At 50.5% G+C, this 21,070-nt stretch overlaps 2 protein-coding genes across 3 annotated transcripts; one reads left to right on the top strand and one right to left on the bottom strand.

Annotated features, from left to right (window-relative positions):
• The first annotated feature begins 1,319 nt into the window (after positions 1-1,319).
• LOC308550205 (complement factor H-related protein 3-like) lies at positions 1,320-7,167 on the top strand. The gene is made up of 6 exons (XM_081123743.1): positions 1,320-1,472; positions 4,170-4,364; positions 4,801-4,986; positions 5,555-5,731; positions 5,936-6,118; positions 6,861-7,167. The coding sequence occupies exons 1-6, from the start codon at positions 1,415-1,417 to the stop codon at positions 7,055-7,057; spliced, it is 996 nt and encodes a 331-aa protein (XP_080979869.1). The 5' UTR covers positions 1,320-1,414; the 3' UTR covers positions 7,058-7,167.
• Positions 7,168-7,895: 728 nt separating this feature from the next.
• On the bottom strand, positions 7,896-20,417 carry LOC308550255 (coagulation factor XIII B chain-like). 2 transcript variants are annotated; one of them, XM_081123892.1, is made up of 13 exons: positions 20,356-20,417; positions 20,107-20,237; positions 18,686-18,886; positions 17,364-17,549; positions 16,382-16,558; positions 15,824-16,000; positions 13,288-13,467; positions 13,016-13,201; positions 11,863-12,045; positions 11,186-11,386; positions 9,881-10,063; positions 9,318-9,531; positions 7,896-8,128 (listed from the first exon to the last, which is right to left on the bottom strand). In XM_081123892.1, exons 2-13 carry the CDS (start codon positions 20,222-20,224, stop codon positions 8,095-8,097), a joined length of 2,040 nt encoding a protein of 679 aa, XP_080980018.1. In that variant the 5' UTR covers positions 20,225-20,237; positions 20,356-20,417; the 3' UTR covers positions 7,896-8,094. The 2 variants fall into 2 exon arrangements, with proteins under 2 accessions (XP_080980018.1, XP_080980019.1); XM_081123893.1 differs by lacking the exon at positions 20,356-20,417 and having other exon boundaries at positions 20,107-20,269.
• Positions 20,418-21,070: the final 653 nt, after the last annotated feature.

Raw genomic sequence — 21,070 nt, 5'->3', positions numbered from 1 at the left:
GTATGTTCTTATAGTTATGACCCGAACTGAATGAACTCTGTGTCCTTCCCACGACACCCTCACACCGTGATAAACAGACTATTTATTTTCCATCTAGGTATTTAGGATTAAAGACCTTCCGGTTGTTTTAAGGAATTTTTGAATCATGTTGTCAGTGATTTTGTTGTTGTTAAATAGGGTCCTTTTACTTGGGCCATATTGAAAGCATAAATTAATTGAGAATTGACATCTCACTGATAGCAAGTCTTCCGATCCGCAAACATCATGGGCCTCATCATCTATTTGTCTTTAAATTTTTTCTCAGTAATGTTTTGCAGTTTGCAGTGTAGCGATCTTACCAATATTTTGTCAAATTTATCCCTTAATATTTTAAGGGTTTTTTTTTAATGTTTATAAAAGATAGTGTTCTTTTTAACATTTCATTTTCTAAGATTTTTTTCCCCCCAATATAAAGAAAATGCTTTTGTGTATTAGTTCCAGTAACTCTCTTTTCGTGAAATTCTGAGAGTTTTTTTCAATTACAAATTCACATTCTACGCTCTCCCTACGCTGTTCACGCTGTTTTCCCTCCCTCAGTGAATTGGAAATCACCTGGGCTGAATGTTTTATCATTAAGACACTTTTCATGTCCTCTGGTGTTTCCCTTTTGAACGTCATTGTATCTGATATTACCAGAACCACTCACTTTTTACACAATTGCTTAATACAAGGTTTGCATTTTTCAACGTTCTGTTTTTATGGTGTCACTTTCGTTTTGTTTTGTTTTGCTTTTTAAATATATTTTTATTGATTTCAGAGAGAGGAGGGAGAGGGAGAGAAACATCAGTGATGAGAGTCATTGACCCGCTGCCCCCTGGGGACCCCCAGCCGGGAATCGAGCCGCAACCTGGGCCCTGGCCCTGACCGGGATCGAACCCCTGACTTCCTGGATCCCGGGTCGATGCTCAACCGCTGAGCCAGGCCACCGGGCACGGTGTCATGTTTTGTAATTGGCGTTTAGTTTTAATTTAACATCAGTAATGAATATTGATGGCTTATTTATGCCATTTGCTAATCGCTGCTCATTTGTGCCATCTGTGTGTCAGCATTCCTGAGAACCCCCTGCATTCTTTCCATGAGCCTGTGCTTTCAGCATTTCATTTTATACCATTTGTTGGTTATTAAGTGTCTGTGTTTTTAGTAATTGATCTAGGGCTTTTCATATACGTTTTTGGCAGTCACAGTAGTAGATTATTAATGAAAAATGGAGGGGCTTTTGCAAAACTCACTGAACTTTGATATTTACTGAGTCGCCTCGATAAACTAGCTTCTGGTGTTTCCCTTAAATTCGCGTTTCACAACTGCTCGTGCAGCGGATCTGAAACCTCGCGCAGCGCGGCCCAGCACCTGTTGGTGCAGCACCGGGCGCCCCAACATGCTGCTGCTGGTCAGCGTCCTGCTCGCCCTGTGGGCCCCCTGGGCTCAGGGACGGGGTAAGTTGAAAACGACCTGAGTGTTTAGCTTCCTTCTTAAATGTGACCTTGTCCGGGCTCGTTTGTCTTTTTGCTGTTGCGGGTGTTAATCCTAACCCCAAGGATATTTTTCCTATTGCGACAGAGAGAAACTCCGATGTAGGAGACACATCGACCGGTCGCCTTCCCCACGCGCCCCAGCCTGGGCCAGGGGTCGAACCTGGAACCCAACAGGCAGCCCTTCGGGGCCCGGCCGAAGCTCTAACCCCGCAGGCACCCCGGCCAGGGCTGTCTGTGCTTTTGAAAGAATTGTCGAGTGGAAAGTATCTGTGCTGTAAGGTGACACTAAGGAGCAATCGATGGAATAATTGTCACGTACCCACCCGGGGGTATTAAAGTAGATTGTTTTCTGTCTTCTGAGTTCCACAGTGTGGGAGCCACTCCACAGGGATTGGGGGGAGTCATGTGAAGATGCTCCTGATAGTGTGGCTAGAAAACATGTCACAGAAAAGCTAGATTATGTCTCCAAAACGTCTGGGGGACTCTGACTTCTATACACGAAAATTTGCAGAGCAATGCATATTTTCATCATCTTACAAATGACAATGATTTTATACATTCTTATGTCAAACGTCATGAGGCCATAAGTTTTTTAAATGTTTACAACATTTTAATTTTAATGTTATAAAGTTAGTACAGGTCATCAATATTATAATCAATTTAATATTTTACCAAAATTGGCTATATGTGAGAGATGTATTTCTTTTTTAAAATAAACAAATATTTTCGTATACATAGAGATAAAAGGGGGAGATCTTTAATACTTTCAACAATAAAGATAAATTATTAAAATAAATATATTCTTAATTTCCAGTGTAATCTCAATACATTTTAATTGGTGTTTAGAAACCATGGACAATTGTTGAAAATTTAAACATTTTTAAAAGCACTAGTTATTATTACATTTTCAAATACTGCACTGTCATTTTCTGTCTGTCATTTATTTTATACCTCAGTCCTCCCATTTTTGAGTTACCATAAATTAAACTTCCAGTAAGCCCAGCTATGAGCAGACTATGCATCCCTGTGCATTATTAATTTCATAATTTGTTGCATGTTGGAGTTTGTACGTTGTTTAGTTGGGTCAATTTCCTTCAGTAACAATGATAACAACACAGCAAAGCTCCCTAAGTGTCCAGTTAACAGCACCCCAGTCCCTGGTGCACTCACAGGAGGGGCTTGAGCGTCCAGTGATGTGATGTCTGGGAGCCGTCCTGGGACCAGTCCCTCCTGGGTCTGGAGGGACAACCCTACCAGGCGCCTGGGAGGACGGGACTCAGAATATTTGTGAACAACCCTTATCACAACTTCACAAGCCAAGGAAGCTGAGGGCAGAGAGAGGTATAGCTGGCCGTCCAAAGTGGCTGAGCGATTGAGGGTCAACCCAGGAACCGAGAGGTCGCGGTTCGACTCCTGGTCAGGGCTCCTGCCCGGGTTGTGGACTCGATCCCCAGCAGGGGGCGCGCAGGAGGCAGGCGATCGGTGATGTTTCTCTCTCCTGAGTGTTTCTGTCTCTCTCTCCCTCTCCCTTGCTCTCTCTGAAATCAATAAAGATATTTTTTTTTAAAAAAACACCAGGCAAGAGTACCACCATTTAACACCTAGTATACTAGTCACTGATCGCTGTGTAACAAATTCCCCCAAACACACTGTCTTAAAACAACAGCCTCTCTGGTCGGTCCCATTGTTGGCAGGGGCAGGATTTGGAAGCGGCTTAGCTGCCTCACCTGAAGCCACTCCCTGCCCCGCTGCCCTGGGAGGCTGGCCAGGCGGGGGCTGGGCTGCCCTGGGCTGCAGGATGCACTTCCAAGAGGGCCCACGCCCAGGGCTCCTGCAGGAGGCCCAGGGTCAGTCCACCTGGGTGTCCCCGCAGGGCCTTGACTCGCCCAGAGCCAGTGACCTGAGAGACCTGAGGAGGCCTCCGGGCCATTTATGACCTGGCCGCGCACCGCCCCTCAGCCGCACCTGCTCCTGAGAACAGAGGCCCTCAGTCCAGCCTCACCCAGGGGAGGGGACTGGGCTCCTCGGAGGAGGGAGACAATGTCCTGTGGAGACACTGTTGATTTTCTAAAGTCGTCACGTGCCACCAAATGCCACGCAGTTCAACAGGGTATTTTATTTCTACCCCTGATTCTTCGCCCCTTTCCAAGGGTTTTCTGTCTCTGCAACCGCACTGCTTTTCTTTACCTATCAGCTCATTGTAAAGGGGCCCACACTGAAGCTGGACCTTCCGTGAGTGAACAGTGAACTGATACAAACAGTAGGCCAGTGGCCTCGGAGTTGATTCAAGGCCAAGTCCAAGTGAGTGTTAACGTGCGGTTCCCTTAAAGGGGCTGCTGCCGCCACCAGGAAACAGACCCCAGGGCGCGTAGGAAGATGCTTCATTATTGACTGATTGATTTAGGTAAAATTGACACATAAAGTTATATTAATTTCAGGTGCACAGCATAATGGTTTGATGTTTTATACACTGTGAAATGGTCACAAGTGTTACTTACCTCATGTGAATTGTATAACTTTTTGTGTCCTAGAATCCCGAATCAATGAGTATTAGTATGTTAAGAATGGAGCATAATTCACCAGTGAAACTATCTCTCCTTTGATTTTTGTGCATGTAAAACATTGTTTGTACTGTGTTTTGTTTGCTTTATTTGCTAGATAAGCCCTGCCAATTTCCAGAAATAAAACATGGGCGCCTTTTTACGGAAGACAGATATAGACGCGACTTCAAAGTAATGGGAAGGAAACAGTTTTTGTATATCTGTGATGACAACTACGTGACTCCTTCGGAGAGCAGTTGGGATTACATTGTGTGCAAAGCAAACGGATGGTCGCCGAAGGTGCCCTGCCGCAGTAAGTAAACCTCCCAGCCTGGGCAGGTAGAAGTATTTCAGAGCGGACCGAGGAAAACGTGAATTCAGGTCAGCCTGTGTGAGAAAAATAAGGCTGAGGAAAGAGATCTATGATCAGAAAGACCAGTACAGGTATTTTCTTTTACGATCAGTTCCTCATTTAAAAACATGAGAGAGAAAAATAAAGACTTTATAACAATATTGATACCATTTATTCATACTTAATTGTGAAAACTACAGATAGATAAATGTTAATATCGATTTTTCTTTTTTAAACCCATTTGCCAGCAACTTCCGTCTTTCTTCAGCTATTTGTTATTTTTGGGTGTCCAGGCATTCTAATTTAAATATTGTAAAGATGATTTTTCATTTATTATTTTGACCAGATTTGTGTGGGGCTTTTTTTTTTTTTCTCATTATCATTTTATAATTCTTAGGAAAATGTGTTTTCAATAAATTGGAACATGGATATTCTCCAGATGGTGAAGAGACATATTTTCAAGGCCAGTCTACAAAAGTCACCTGCCATCCTGGCTACAGTCTTGAAAACCAGCAGGACACACTGACCTGCACGGAGAACGGCTGGTCGCCTCCTCCAAGATGCGTCCTTACCAGTAAGACCAGTAAGTAAACAGCTCTGAGCTCCAGCCTTTGATTTCCTGAGACCAGACTGACTTCTGTGGAAATGTTCATGTATCTGCTCTCGAGCTGAATGTATCACGTCTTCTTCGTCTTAAAACAAAGGCAGCCCGGCCGGGCGGGGCTCAGCGGCTGAGTGTCCACCTGGGATCCAGGCGATCGGGGTTCGATTCCCGGTCAGGGCACAGGCCCGGGTTGCGGGCTCGATCAATGACTCATCATTGATGTTTCTCTCTCTTCCTCTCTCTCCTTTCCTCTCTCTCAAATCAATAAAGATATATTTTTAAAAAACAAACAAAAACAAGAAAACACAAAGTCATCTTTGGCCCTGGTCTGCGTGGCTGGTGCTCAGAGCGTCGGCCTGAGCACTGAAGGTGGCGGGTTCAATTTCCAGTCAAGGGCATGTACCTGGGTTGCAGGTTCCACCCCTGGGGGCATGTGGGAGGCAACCAGTCCATCTCTCTCTCCCTCTCTCTCCTCTCTCTCTCTCTCTCAGACTAAGCACCTTTATACATGTATAGAAATACAGTTGTCAACTTGATTTTGCTCTAGAACATTGTAATATGCCAATATTTGAGAACGCCAGGGCCGTAATCATGGGGAAACCGTTTGGACCCAACGACACGCTGGACTATCAGTGCCTGGATGGATACGAAAACAGAGATGGGAGCACCGCGGGCTCCATGGTGTGCGGTGAGGGTGGCTGGTCCCGCTTGCCAACCTGCTTCAGTGAGTATTTTCATTCCAGTATTTCCTTTTTCCAAGAATTGAAAAGTCTACATGTATGCAGTCCTTGCTGGGACCCTCTAAGGCATTTTTAACACACAAGGTTTAAAATGCAGAATAGGGACGGTAGTTCCTATGGAGCTTTACGCAGACAGTTGCCAATAAATCAACGCCTTTTCCTTCAGCGCTTAAAGTGCTGTTTTTCAGAATCTGCGGAAAAGTGCGGGCCTCCTCCAGCTGTTAGCAATGGAGACATCACCTCCTTCCCGCTAGCAGAATACCTCCCGTCGTCAAGAGTCGAATACCAGTGCCAGGCCTACTACGAACTGCAGGGCCCTAGATATGTAACCTGTAGTTCTGGGAAGTGGTCCAAACCCCCGCGATGCATAGGTAAGTTCTTCAGATGCTTCTGGATCCTGGGAGCGTGAGAGTCATGTTTACGTGCGCACTGCGGTCTCCTGGTCGTGGAGCGACTAGATTGGGGGCACCTGAGGTCACCAGCTAGTCGAATGGGAAATGGAGAAAGAATAACCGTGGCCACAGTGGAGCAGGTTCTCATGGCCCACTTGATATGAAGCCACCTGTGTGGGTGCCAGACACCCCAAAGATAAAGAGCTGAGGCTCTGGAGCCACCTGCCAGGGTCCACGCTCGTCACCCCCACCTGATAAGCTCTGTGACCTTGGGCGGGTGTAGCCGGACTTCCCTTTCCCTCGGTTCCTCGTGTGACCAGGGCAACTGCCCGATGGAGGAGCTGTGGGGCCTCCTAGACAAGTGCTAAGAGAGTCCTTGGCCCACGTTAGTGTCTGTCATCTATTTCGATTATTTCATCCTCTTGTGTTGTCCTAAACCAGTCATTAGGTTGAAGTTTGATTAGCCCATAAAAGAAAAGATTATTCGGCCGGCCGTGGCTCAGCGGTTGAGCATCGACCTACGATCCAGGGGGTCACGGGTTCGATTCCCGGTCAGGGCACAGGCCCGGGTTGCGGGCTCGATCCCCAGGAGCCGATCAATGAGTCTCATCATTGATGTTTCTCTCTCTCTCCCCCTTCTTCTCTCTCTCTGAAATCAATAAAGACATATTTAAAAAAAGAAAAGATTATTCATTGTTTTCGTCTTTTTCTCTACTTTCAGATCCATGTGTAATATCTGAAAACCACATGAATGAAAATAACATACAGTTAAAAGGGAAAGATGACAAAACCTATTATGTAAAAACAGGGGACACCGTGGGATTCTCATGTAAACCGGGACACAGAGCAGCAACCTCAGAGCAGTCGTTTGAAGTCGCGTGTGTGGAAGGGACAGTGAAGCTCCCCAGATGTGAATGAAGAGCCCCCACCCCCCGCTCTCACTGCCTCAAAGCTGGCAAACATCTCCTGACGTTTCCTGCTCTTTTCTACTTTATTTCAAAGAAAATAAAAACAATATGTTGGCCTCATTTTCAACTTAATCTCCCCCCAAAGATGTTAAAGCAGCCGTATCACGCTCAGCTCGTACCAAGACAGTAACTTCACTCCTGTGGGAGTGGACTCCTTGCCGGGAGATCGATAAGCAGCCGAGGGGGAAGGTGCGCCCTCTGCGTACTGAACCGGGTGTTCAGACAGTCAGACAAAACTCCTGGGCTTAGAACTTACTGGGGGACACAGTACAAACTCGAGATGCAGCCTGGCTGGTGTGGCTCAGTGGTTGAGCATCGACCCGGGAACCAAGCGGTCGCCTGTTCGATTCCCGGTCAGGACACAGGCCCGGGGTGCGGGCTCCGTGCCCGGTGGGGGGCGAGCAGGAGGCAGCCGACAGTGACGTTTCTCCCTCATCGATGATTCTCTCTCTCTCTCTCTCCCTTTTCCTTTCTTGCTCTTAAAAAAAAATCAATAAAAACATTTAAAAACACACACACACAAAACACAAGATGTTAAAACAGTAAAAATAATCCCGTTACAATATCCCCTTCCTGGGCTCAGCGGGTGGGTTTCTGGGCTGAGGAGTCGTGCTGAGGACCAAGGACAGTTTTCATTCCGTTTCCCTTTGTGTGGTTCGAACAGTTTGACAGGCCGAAGCCGTGCTTTTCTGTCTGACAGAAATAAATCGATTAATGTAAACGTGAAAATCTTAAAATATCTGGCCCTAGAAGACGGGCGATCGAGATTAGGCTGGGGGTCCAATCCTCCAAACCAGAAATGAAAGGACCTGTTCTGGTCTTTATTTTCAGACAGAGAAAATGTTCATCATAAACAATTTAGATTCAAATCTTCAGGCAACTTAAAACGTCGAGGTTTCTATAGTCTCCAGCTGTTTTCTTCCAAAAACTGTTTCTCAAAATGTCTTGTGATGCGTTGAAATCCGAGTGTTCTTTCTGCCACTCATCCTACGTCCTTACGGGTTCTTGATAAGACGGTGTCCTTGGGGGGAGGGAGAGAGGGGCCAACAGACATTGGGAGAGAGATTTTTGAAATAATCATCATTTTTGTTAAATATTTATTACAGTCCCAGCCTCTTGATATTTCATATAATTAGTCATTGTTTTCACTAAAACCACACTTGAAAAACTATGCCAATTCCTTTTTATAAACTCCGTGTCGCTTACTACATTAACACCATCCCCCCACCCCCATTTTTCTAAGTTATTTAGTTATTTAGTTACTTTTTTCTCTTAGGAATTAGAAATCCAAGATACGTGAAAACATTTAAACAGCATATAAAATTTTTCTATTCTGATTTTTACCACCATTAAAAAATTAAAGTTATACACCATCATTTTATTATATTCTTTTAGTTGTATTACTGTGTTTTTTTAAGGTTGTTTTCTACTTATCAAGAAGTGGAATATGTTTTTTTTAAATTGTCCCATGAGGAAACACTTCAGTAAGTCATTTCAGGTTTTTACATAGAAACGTGTTCCTGGTAAATAAACCCCATAGTTTCAGTCGTTGTTGTTAACATGCTCTTGTATCGGTAGAAGGATTTGTACAGCCGTGTTTCCGATCTTTATTAGTTATTCATGAACCTACCCTGGGAAGCGGGAGAAAATGCGACTTTCTGTCTCAGAACGCGCAGGTTAATTTCTGCACCTGTCACTATTCCTCACATGAATCGATTTTCTTTCTAACCCCCTCGCGAGGGTATTTTTTCCGTTGCTTTTCAGAGAGAGCGGAAGGGGGGGGGTAGAAACATCGCTTGGCTGCCTCCCCCATACGGCCCGACCAAGGCCAGGGATGGACTTACAGCCCAGGTACGCGCCCTTGGCCGGAATCGAACCCGGGACCCTTCCGTCCGCAGGCTGAGGCTCTAACCACGGAGCCAAACTGGCCAGGCCTATAAACTGATTGATTTGCCAAGTTGCCAAAGTGCCTCGAGTACCCTACAGCCCACGGTGCTTTGAGGTCAGACAGCTCGCCAAGCTCGTTGAATTAATACCCCTGGGAGCTCGCTTGGCTTTTTAAAAAAATCTATAGAAAATAACTGTTTTTCTTTGTAGTGACCATGAAGTGCAAGTGTCCTAGAGCCTAACAGGTCTGACGTTTGCCGCACGGGGAAGCTCCCGGCGGGATGAGGCCACGGAGCAGGGCGCGGGCGCGGGCGCGGGCCTACCTCCGTCTCTGGACGCATCGTGGGTACCTCAGCTGCCCCCGGTCGCACCGCACCGGGAGTTCGATTCCCACGGGAGACAGCTCGGCCATGTACGTGTCTCTCCGACAAAGAAAGTGAACGTACTCGCCGTGGAAAATATAGGGCCTGTTGTCAAAACTCCACTTCAGGAGCAAGTTGTTCTTGTCCATTTCCGCCGGAGACAACACGCACGGCTCTGGGAAAAAGAGGAAAAGGGACCTCGGTGCCGCCAGGAAGCCCTGTGCCGCCTGCAAACGGGGCTCGTGTTCACGTCGGAAGAAAATGCCCGGGGCTCCCGGGCCGGTGCTGCTGGGCGGTTGAGCGTCGACTCGTGAACCAAGAGGTTGCCGGTTGGGCTCCCGGTCGGGGCACCTGCCGGGGCTGCGGGCTCCTCGGTGCCCAGCAGGGGGCGCAGGAGGCAGCCGGCCAGTGACTCTCATCAGTGATGTTTCTCCCTCCCTCCCTCCCGCTCCTTCTCTCCGAAATCAATAAACCCATATTTTAAAAAGAAAGGTGGTCTTGGTCTATTAGAGACGGGCACGTACCTAGGCACGAGGGCGGTGCCGTCCACACTCCCTCCAAGCAGTGGGAGTCTCTAGGCCCCTGTAGGAAATGATGCTGCGAACACCTGTATTCCACCGAGGACCCGTTTTCATAGGTGCCGGTTCTGGCGCCGACGACGACCCCGTTTTCAATAAGGGGGGGAGGCCCGCAGGTGCCTTTAGACTCTGCAAAAACACATACAGTGCGTGGCTGTGATCAGCACCCGGCGCGCTCATAATGGCTACGGAAACACGGGAGATATTTCACGGAAAAGCGTTTATAAGGTAGCTCGCCAATCGTTTTTAAGAATCGAGAGCATTTCTGCAAGAGCTTCGTCCTGGAACACGGGCTGTTGCCGTTAGAATCTCATGTTATAATATTTTAATACACATTTAAAATTAGCCAACATACGTGACCCGCGGACGCAGACAATAGTGTGGAGAAGACCTGGGGGGGGATGCCTGGTGGAGGGGTTCAGTGGGGGCGGAAGGGGGGCCTCTGTAATACTCTCAACAATAAAGAAAAAAAATTAGCCAAGTGTTGCCCTGGCTGGTTTGGCTCCGTGGTTAGAGCTTTGGCCTGCGGACTGAAGGGTCCCGAGTTCGATTCCGGCCAAGGGCACGTTCTTCAGTTGCAGGCTCAGGCCCTGGCCCGGGCGGGGTGGGGGCGGGAGGCCGCCAGTCGATGTGTGTGTCTCTCTCCCCTCCACTGTGTCTGAAAAGCAATGGAAAAAACATCCTCGGGTGAGGGTTTAAAAAGATAAAAATAAATAAATGAAATTAGCCAAGTGGTGGCCGTCGTGGTTTTGTTCCCCCCACCTCGGGAGGGTGCGTGTGAGAGTCGTCCTGAAGCCACACTGTGTGTTCTCTTATTTTCCTCTGAACAGTGACCGTTTTAGGCCCCAGGGGGACACAAAACCTGTCTTTCTACGTGAAGCCCTTTCTGCGGGAACCCCAAACCCCAGCTCCCAGCGAACCCCAGAGCTGCCCATTGTGGCAACGAGGGCGCCCGGTCCCCCCGCAGCCGGGGTGCTTACCAAACCCCTCCCAAAGCTCACGCCCTGAGGGGAGGAATAGGGGACACCTGTAATACTTTCCACACTGAAGTAGAATTTCTTTTAAAACTTCACTTCTTGAAATTAAACGACGTGGGCAAAGCCGCCCTGCGGAAGTGTGAGTGCTGACGGGAGCTCGGTGGGCGCACCCCCGGCTTCATGGGCCGGAGGCGATGGCAGCCACCTGCCTTGGGGCTCACGCTGGGAACCCGAGGGGCGGCACGGGCCACCCGAGAAGGCGGGGTCGTCTTACCTCTCCGCACGCACACAGGGTACGTCAGTCGTCCTCGGCTGCACTGCACGGAGAACCCGGGCGGCGGGGCGGCCGGCGCCAGGTCGAACCCGGGCTTGCACACGAAGTCTATCCAGTCGCCGTGCAAGACCTTCCCCTCGTATCTCCACTTCAGCCCGATGTTGTTCCTGGCCATGGACCCCTCATCCACGGTGCACGGCTCTGCAAGACAAGGCGCCCTCGCCAGTCCCCCCCCGCCCACGGCCAGCGATGGCCCCGAACAGAGACGGCCGGGCCCACAGCGGCGTTGAAGCAGTTGCTGTTTACTGCCAGCCGGTGAACTTATACATTTCTTGTTACGGAAATTGCATAAAAATACAGACACCCTGGTCAGAGAAAATCGCTATGTCCTGTTCTGAGAAGGAAGCTGCAGGGGCCTGACCCATCGTGAATGTTGTTTCAGGCACTTGAACGTTACCCAGCGAGCGGGTATTAAACGATCTCATTAAAAATGGCCACAAACGGTGGTCCCTTGGTGCGGCGAGGGCTGTGTTGTAAGTGACCTAACCGTGGTCGTCTCGCAGCGCGAGTTTGTCAAACCCTCGCCCCCCAGGCCCTCGTCCGACGCGATGTGATGCGCCGGTCGCGCCCACCGAGCCGGGAGAAGGCGCGTTTGACCCTCCGTGTGCCCGTCTTACCCAAGCAGGCGGGCGGGGGCGACCACTGTCCGTCGGCGCAGCGGGACGTCCTTGCCCCCTGCAGGATGTAATACTCGTGGCACCTGTACTCCACCGAGGACCCCGCCGGGTAGCTGGCCGAGGGCCCGTCAACGACGGCCCCGTTCGCTATGTCAGGCGGACGCTTACAGGTCTCGGTGTTTTCTAGGGAGGGGAAAAAACGTTATTTTTTAAATTAATACGAAGTTATAACCACATAATGATATAAGACAGGTCCCCACGCAGCGGTGCCTCGGTATCCGCGCCACGCGACTTAGTCGGTTTCTAAATTCACCAGAAACGAGAAACGTTCTTCGGCTCGGATATCTTTAAAACTGAGCAAGACGAGAACAGCGGAGGTTTTACCCTCGATCGGGGACGAACCTTTTTCGCTTTTCTTGCGTGGGGACGAACCGTGGTGGAGAAACCCCTAAAACGTACAGTGACCTTGACCCTGAGGACCACGGTCAAGGCGAAACCTGCCCCCGGTCGCCACCCGCTTCCGCTCATCCCCTCCGGCTTCCCTCCGTCTCCCATGGCGCTCAGCCCAGGGGTGGGAATTCCCATCTTCCCCGCTCTTTGGAGTCTTCCTCTGACCCTGCTCGTTTCTCTCCCACCCCTCATAGCTTTCCTTTCAAGCAGTAAACATCCTCGCTCCGCCCGCTCGGGGAGATCCCTCCAGGACCTGGTCGGGAAGCAGAAGGTCCCGGGAAGGGGGGCCCAGGGGCACCAGGGGGCACAGCCTGGTCGTGCCCTGGGGCGCGTCGGGGGTGGAGGGCCCAGGAGGGCGGGCGCCGGGGCAGCGTGGGCAGGGCCACCCGAGCCAGGGGCACGGAGCTGTCCTAACGCCGTGGGACGCGAGGACCTCGGCCGGGCGCTCGGTCCCGCTGGGCCCTGCGTACCTCCTCTAACGAAACAGCGTCGCTTACCCGCTGTCGCTTAAAGCTCGCGGGTCCTGGCGTCAGAGTGAGACGGGAGCCGCAGCCCTAACGCACATTCCAAGCTGCTTTCTTTAAGTTTCTCTGTTTCCTACACTGGCTCCCCGGGCTCACAGAACCCCAGGGGCCTAACCCGTCCAGGCAACGGCCTCCCGCTATTGGGGGTGAACGAAACCGAGCGGAATCGGCTCCCCTACCGACACACTCGGGGGCGGGGGTCCATCTCCCACGGCGGCAGGTGACCTCCCTCGGCCCACGGAGGCGGTAGCCGCTCCCGCAGGCGTAGCTCACGCTGTCCCCGCTGCGGTAGGTCTTCGAGGTCAGGGCCGGGGCGCCGTTGGCCACCAGGGGCGGGTCCCCGCAGGCCGCCGCCTCCCTTTCTTCTGCAAAGGCAGGGTTTTGAGAGGAGAGACCGCTGAGCCCCACGGGCCGGCTGCGCGGGAGGGGCCGCCCGGGAGGCCGTGCTGACCGGTGCACGTCGGGGGCTCCGTCCACCGTCCGTCGCCGCAGCGGATCTCCTCCGGCCCCTGCCTCTCGAAGCCCGGCTCGCACTCGATGCGAACCGCTTCTCCGTGACGGTAGGTTGTCCCGGGGGCTTGAACCTTGGAGTTTGGGGGCAGGGGTGGAGGGGGACATCGGCTCCTCCTTCCTTTGGGAAAACAGCGGCAGGTTAGGTCACGTGGTGACAAAGGACAGGGCTTGGGATTCAACAGGCGCGTTCGTTGGGCCAAGGGCCCTAAGAAGTACGTGGCCGGCAGGCTCTAGGGTCACCCCCTGGTCCCCGCCTTCCCACGTTCAACCCCTTGTGTCCTCCTCGTCCCCACGAGCAGGAAGGGCGGTTGCTTGTGACCGAGAGGATACAGCAGAGACGGGGGGACGGGGACGGCCGCGGACAGGAGGCTTGCACCCCAACGGCACAAGGTCGACTCTGTCTCCCGGCTGGTTCTGTGAAAAGCCAGCCGCCCGCATCGAGGGCGTCGAGAAGGCAGGGGGCAGAGGGAGGGCCGCCTCCGGGGCAGCGGGAGGAGACGGAGGCCCTCCCCTGGGCAGCTGGGAGCCCCAAATGCCGCCGGCGGCCCCATGAATTTGGAAGCCCGTCCTTGCCAGTCCGGCCTTGGCCGCAGCCTTGCTGGAGGGAAGGCACAGGGGCCAGTGAAGCTGAGCCCGGGTCCTGAGCCACAGAAGCTGACCGATAACGCAAGGGTGTCGTGCAAGCTGCTGGGTTTGTGATCGGATGGCCTGGGGCCAGCACGGCCCCGAAAGAGCCAGCGTTTCACCCCCGTGGTCTCCTCTAACCCTAAACCAGCCTTGAGTGGGGCCTGTCGCATCTCCCACATCACCAAGAGGCTAAAACTCACGAAGTAAGCAAATTATTAGTCAGTGGAGGGCCCACTCTCGAACCCGCGTCTCTCTGGATTAAAATCGGTTCCTAACGATTCTAAACTACACAGCGGCTGCGGGAAACTGCCACCGTTTAGTGGCTTCGAATAGCACAGACGTGTTCGTTTAGGCCAAAAGTCCAGGCTCCGTCTCACGGGGCTAAAATCGGGGCGTCGGGAGAGCCGAGTTCCTTCTGACGGCCTTAGGAGACGATGGACGTCTTGGTCTTTCTAGAAGCTTCCGGAGGTTCGGGACCCGTCCTCCTGTCCCTCCACGCTCCTGATTCATTGTCACCTGACGCCCTCTTCTGCTCCCTCCACACGGATATCTTGGGGGGGGGTGGCAGGGCCGGGGGGCATTATCCAGCCCAGGACACCGCCCACCCTGCCTCTCATGACTGTTGACCAGAGAAAATAAAGAGCGTGTTGGGACGCTGACCCGTCTGGGTGGCGGCGAGTGCGAAAGGAGGGACAAGTCGTCTGCGGTTTGTTTCTGAAACAATATACAGCAGCGGGCTCACCGCCTTCCTCTCTACCGTGGCACCAGGCTGCTGAGCAGCACCGGACACCCCGAGGCTCTTTAATTAACTAATCAATTTAACAAAACATCAAAGGTGCTGCTGAGCGCCTCTGAAGAGTTTCGACGGCTCTGGGCGTGCCCACGGCAGGCCTCTGGTCAGCTCCCCCTTTGGCTCTCGTGGCACCTCCCCCCAGTGCCTCCGACTCCCGTGGAGCTTTTAAGGCCCAATTTGGACACGTAGATACGTGTCCCCAGCGTGGCCGCGCTCCCGTCGGAACCTGCGGTGTCTGTTCAGGTCCTTTAGACTTAACTTGGTTATTGGTTGTTCCACTCGTCCCACCGTAGCGATGGCTTTTCCCTCGTTTCCTGTGCTCACTAGCGCCTCCTTCGGGTCAGGTGGTGGCTGTGGCTGACTATGAACTGATCCCACCTGCGCCGGAAGCCGCGCCAGGGCTGCTACAGGTGAGGGTCGCTGTCCCCCGGTGCCTCCTTGTCACCCCCACGCTGGGCAGTGCAGCCTGCGGCGGCTTCTGCCTTTACCCCACGGTTCTGAAGAGTGTACTTTCCCATCAGGAAATGTGCGGCCAAGCGAGAAAGTTCCCTCGCAAAGCTGCGAGCTTGGGATAATTGGATCTAGTAATCCCCAATTTTTAAAAATATATATTTGTTATAATAGGAGATTTAGAATTTATAAGATGATTTTTTTTTTAAAGTAAGTTTAAAAGACATACTCAACCATCTAATAACATCTTAAGATTTCTTTAGATTAACTGGATTAATAGCAGTGGTGTAAAAGACTTTTTTAAAATAGCACACGAACTAGAGACCTTTTTTTCATAGATTTAGAGCTGATTAAGACACGATATTTTGGCTGATAACGATGATGGTGCCAGGTGGGTGTTGGAAATACCAGGGGGGCCGCCATATAAAATATATGACTGTCTAACCACTGTGCTGTACCTGAAACAATACAACATAGTACTGAATGTAACCTGTAATGAAAAAAACAATTTGAACTTAAAAAAATAAAGCATAGAATTATTTTTATAAAGAAGAGAAAAAGAGACCTGATATTTTATCTCTAGATGTGAAATTTTAAAAATTACCTTCGCATACAGGAGATTCCGGGTACCAGCCGAAGTTGTAACACTGGATTAAGTCAGACCCACTGAGAAAATAATTTTCATGGCAGAAAAACTGAACCACCTCCCCTTCTTCATAGGTTTGCTTCACCGGATAAAAATAACCATTTTCTATTAATCTTAAAGGAGAGCATTTTAATTCTAAAAGTGGGGAAAAAATACAAAGAAGTGTTATTTTTTTCCTGCTAGAACAAAATTCACCTGCCGCTTAACATGCCAGATGTGGAATAGAAATTAGTAGATTTGCCACAGTTTATTAGACAAAAGAAAAGCTTGTCGATTTACCTGTGTATGAAAGATTGTTACGCTAAGGTTAATTTAATTATCGGAGCTAACAGGAATTTTTTTCCCTATTCGAGATCTTTCAAGGATCAAGCCCTACTGGCAACATAATTAAAACCAGAAGCAAAACAAACAGAAAACCAGAAGTAAAGAAAGAACAGGAAAAGATTGAGCACAATCAGCATCTCGTGATCAGCAGGCCCTTCTGTCTGAGACGACGCTTGTGCGCTGAGAACCCACTGGTGCATTTCGGGGGCAGAGACCACCCGTGGGCGTGACACTCGGCCTCCTCCGTCGTCCCCCCAGTCGCCGTGTAGTAGCCGGGGTCACACCGGTACCCCACTTTCTCCTGCACCCGGAACGTCGTCTGCGTTGTGGAGTAATTCCCGTGGAGTAACGCGGGAGCCACGCATGTGTCTAACGGGAGGGACAGTTACATGTTATGACCTCACCCCGAACCCAGAACAGCCAAAGCAATCTCCCAGCGAACGCTCCTGAGTCTTAAGAACGTATGGCCGGGGTGGAAATGGGGGACATCTGTAATGCTCTCAACAATAAAAATAAAAATAAAAATAAAAATAAAAATAAAAATAGCATCTGTGGCAGAACCAGCCCTTGGGAAAAATTAAAAAGAGTCCATTTGCTCTGCCTCTCAGTCCCCTTTTTTCACACACCTTGTGTCCCGACCCCGCCCGTCTCCTGTTCTTAAATTCTGAGTCTAGTATATTTGACCGAAGGCCACCGCAGGCTGTGTAGTAACCATTGTTGGTCATGTCTCATCTGTGGGTTTGTATCATTTAAATAACCAGCAACACAGAAACAGAGCAGGAGGTGTGTTCAAGTCATTGCATTAGTTTAAGTATATCTGTGCGGGTTTACGATATAAAATAGCGCCCACGGTCTCGATGTCCCGTCTAGAAAAGGAAATAGTCATTCATGGACGTTGCAAGGCGCAGCTTTATTGAGGATTTTTCCTTTTATCCCGCTTGAATTGTTTATTAGTGGTGTAAAGTGAGAACCCCTGGATTAGGTGTGTTGTGGGCGTTGAGAGCCTTGAGTTAAGGAAACACCCGGCGTCCGAGGAAATCAATATAATGACCCTCTCTGCCTTTGCAGACGTAACAGAAACTCGATTGTGCTGAATAAAAACGCCCATCGGCGGAGAGAGCGGCGGCCCCGCCGGCTCGCGCCCGCGGCTTGGGGGCGACCGGTGAGCACCTACCCTGTTCCTCCCTGCAGGCCGGCGGCGAGGACCAGCCGTGGGGGAGGCACCGCACCTCCTCCTCGCGCCGCCCCGACGGGGTCCGGAACCCCGAGGCACAGCCGTAGCGCAGGGCCTCCTGGACGGCGTACAGCACCTTGGAGTCCGAGATGTGCCCGTTGGCCAGGTCGGGCCTGGGGCATTTTTCTGCAGGGGGGGGGAGAAAATATTTCTTTGCTTAACTTGATGAAATGAAGCTCGTCTTCGACGGAGTCGTAAAATTAAGGCAGACGTGGAAGGTCATTCTCGGGATGTCAGGCAGAAAAGCGTCGGGTCCTCGCGTTTTTACTGGATTTGACTTCGTTTTGGAAACGGCCGGCACGCTGGGCCTGGCCTTGACTCTGACACCGACTCGCGTGGGCACAGGCATTCTTGGTCTTGACTAATTTCAGTTCTTCCTGTCGTTCCTGCCTCTGCCGTGTCTGCTTCGAGAAAATGTGTCCACTCACTGTCATTCATGGCAAAGGAACGACTGTGTGTGAAATGTGTCTCCTACTATTTTAAGTCCCCCGTGTCGGATGGTTGGTAACATCCTTGACGAAAGCGGGCTCCTGCTTTACGGACCCTTCGCTAGTTCTGCAGACGTCAAGCGTCTGGCCGGCTTCCTAGGCCACAGTTATCGGCGTAAGTTCCCCATTCCTTAAGGTAACTCGATCGAATAACAATTTCGGTAATTATTTCTATTCTCTCCACGGGGAATTATTAACAACAAATAAAGAACATGATGTTTTAATGAGAAACGTTATTTACAGAATATGCCTTCATTTTGTAAAAAAAAAAAAAAAAAGTGGGAAAAGGGCATACAGGGAATAAATGGTGATGGGAAAAATAAAATATGAAATAAAATAAAATAAAATAATAAAATAAAATAAAATAAAATATAAAATAAAATAAAATAAAATAAAATAAAAGCCCTGGCCGGTGTGGCTCAGTTGGTTGGGCATCTTCCTGCGCACCAAAAGGTCGCTGGTTCAATTCCCGGTCGGGCACATGCCCAGGTTGTGGGCTCCTTCCCCAGTAGGGGGCATGCAGGAGGCATCCGGCTGATGTTTCTCTCTCTGTCTCCCTCTCCCTTCCTCTCTCTGCAAAAAATAAATAAAAATAAAATAAAATAAAATAAAATATAAAAAAATAAAATAAAATAAAAAATAAAATAAAATAGGCCGCGGGCTAGTCGTTTTGTTTTCTACGGAAGGACTGCCCACCTGCCACCTCTCCCGGACCCTCCTACTTGCAGGCGGTGGGCCTGCTGCGGGCGTTGAGCCAGCGCCCGCCACACTTACTGAAGCACCTGGGCTCCGGGGACCAGCCGCCGGCCGTGCAGGTCGTTTTCTCCTCTTGCTTCCCTTTGTCGGTCGTGTAACCAGCCAGGCAGGAAAATGACAGTTTCTGGTCTACGCTCATCGGAAAGTAAAAGCTCGTAAACGTGTAGTAATAGAGGGCGACCTGTCCATTCTCCACGCTGGGAAGACCGCAGGGCTTCTCTGAAACGAGCAAATGGTCGGGCTGGAAACAGGGAACCGCGCCTGAAACCGTGCATGACACTCGCGGCCCTTCCCAAGCGTTTGCGGACGCTTTTGACCAGTTATTTTTATTACCTAATTTTTTTTTAATTTTTTTTTTTAGAGAGAGAGGAAGGTAGAGAAACATCGGCCGGCTGCCTCCTGTGCGCCCCCTGCTGGGGATCGAGCCTGCAACCCGGGCCTGTGCCCTGACTGGGAATCGAACCTTCACCTCCTGGTTCATGGGCAGACGCTCGACGGCTGAGCCACACCGGCCCGGCGATTCCCTACATTTTTAAGTACTTCGGTGACGATCCTTCTCAGCTGGAATTAACCTGCAGGCGAGGCCAGCGCCCAACAGTCAGGTGGGAACCGGGCGGGCCCCTTGCTCAGAAAGTTTCCCCGAACTTCCTAAAGCTGCGCTTTCTAGGAAACGCGTGATGCCAGCGTGAGTCACACCTTCCGCGCAGGAGAATAGAACCGGAGGAGACTATTCGTGCAAATATCACCGTGCCCTGGAAGGTAGTATTCCTTGGCTTCGGGCAGGTCTGGTCACCCGGGCGGCCTGGCTCGGAGCAGTTCTTGCCATTACGGAGTCACAGCTACCGGTTGGTCTACACGGCCCCCCCCGTGCCGCGTAATTATGAACGGAGCCCCCCCACTCTCGGCAGTGCCCTCGTTTGCGAAACCGGCAGAGGGTCCCCCTCCCGATCACTGCTGCGTGACCTCACCAGGCGCTGCACCGGGACAGAGATCGGCGCCGAGAGCCAGACGTCTTTCCGACGCTTTGTGGCTCTTTTTTCCGATCCCCCCCCTTTAAGCTCTCACTTGATGGTCGGAGCATTAAATCTGCCCGGGCTTTGCAGCCTGAGGAACGGGTCCTAGTGTGAAATGGGGACTCGGGTTAATAACACAAACGTTAGCCCGAACTTCCTTTCAGGTATTTAGACCCCGGTCCCCTTGTGCCTCAAAACCCGGAGGAACAAGGGTTCTGGGCCCTGCTCCGTGTTTCTAAGCTGGGTGGCTGTAAGGATAGTTCACGAGTTTTCCCAAAGGAACACAGTCGATCTAAATATTACAGCAAATTAGAAGCTGGTTTTTTATTAAATTGATACATAAAAATGAAAGACTATAAAAAGCTCAATGTTAGAATTTCCTTTTATAATTCCGAGAGAATAGAGAATATGAAAAATTAATGTTACCTTCTGCACGGAGTTCTCCCGAGAGCACTAGTAAGATAGTAAGAGCCAAGTCTTTGGACCCCATCTTCAGTGGTGAGCAACCGAGATTTCCAACATGTTTAAAGCCCCGGGGAGTCATCGGTACACAGCACCTCCGAGGAAAAAGTTAATTATTTACAGCAGCTAAGTCCCTTTGGAACAGGCCTTGTATCTCAGCTGAAACATTTTCAAATAATACTAAAATAACGCAACGACGTTAACTGGCAATACCTCTCACGCCCAAATCCAGCAAGAGCCTGATAACCGATACAGGGAGCAATAACAGAAGCACAGAGAACGAACTCGGGCTGCATTTAAAAAACGGGGTCAATTTAAACTTCATTCCCTATTATAAGCCCACAGGGTAAAGGTCACCGCTGATTTCTTTACGGACATATAAGGACGCCACGCGGCTGAAAGGCTCTTCTGAGAAGTCTCCGCCCCTTTCCCAGAAAAAACGTCGAGTCCCCCTCCTCGATTAAAGGAGCCCCAATACAGAAGCCAGCGCCCCCAGAGGGGCTGCCCTGCCCGGGAGCGGCCTTCTCTGGGTCCCAGGGCCTCCCGAACAAACTCTCGCTTTAAGCTCTGTGCTGGCTCCAGTTTCAGTTCTTTCCTGCGCGAAGCCAAGAACCCACAGCGGGTTGCGGGCCTTCAGGGCGCAGGGCCCCGGAGGCCTGTATATTTTTGTAACTATAGAAAGTATATTCCACCTAGCAGTGGAACAAAGCGGGGGCGCATTTTTAACGTTTCAAAATCTACGTCTGGAAAGATCTTTTATTTCAGGTCAGAACAAAGGTGAACAACCTAATTTCTAAATGTTTATTTAAAAAAAAAAAAAATCAATGTATTTACACGGCGCGAACTTCAAAGGGTATAGAGTGAAAAGTCGCTGTCGCAGACGTCTCCCTGCCCCCGGCTCCCCCCTCCAGAGGGCAAGTAATGGCCT

The sequence above is a fragment of the Miniopterus schreibersii genome (genome assembly GCF_964146895.1).
Source record: "Miniopterus schreibersii genome assembly, chromosome: 21".
Classification (NCBI taxonomy): domain Eukaryota; kingdom Metazoa; phylum Chordata; class Mammalia; order Chiroptera; family Miniopteridae; genus Miniopterus; species Miniopterus schreibersii.
The sequence above is the reverse complement of the archived record's forward strand: the minus strand, read 5'-3'. Positions and strand labels throughout refer to the sequence as shown.

Bases quoted from the DNA above. Each gene is read 5' to 3' on its own strand.
- LOC308550205 (XM_081123743.1), top strand. From the start codon at position 1,415: ATGCTGCTGCTGGTCAGCGTCCTGCTCGCCCTGTGGGCCCCCTGGGCT. The intron at 4,365-4,800 runs GTAAGTAAACCT...TATAATTCTTAG, and splicing joins GCCGAAGGTGCCCTGCCGCA to GAAAATGTGTTTTCAATAAA. The intron at 6,119-6,860 runs GTAAGTTCTTCA...CTCTACTTTCAG, and splicing joins CAAACCCCCGCGATGCATAG to ATCCATGTGTAATATCTGAA.
- LOC308550255 (XM_081123892.1), bottom strand. From the start codon at position 20,224: ATGACTCCCCGGGGCTTTAAACATGTTGGAAATCTCGGTTGCTCACCA. The intron at 11,387-11,862 runs GTAAGACGGGCA...CTTGTCTTGCAG, and splicing joins GCCCCCGCCCGCCTGCTTGG to AGCCGTGCACCGTGGATGAG. The intron at 9,532-9,880 runs GTACGTGCCCGT...TCTTTTTCCCAG, and splicing joins GGCACCGCCCTCGTGCCTAG to AGCCGTGCGTGTTGTCTCCG.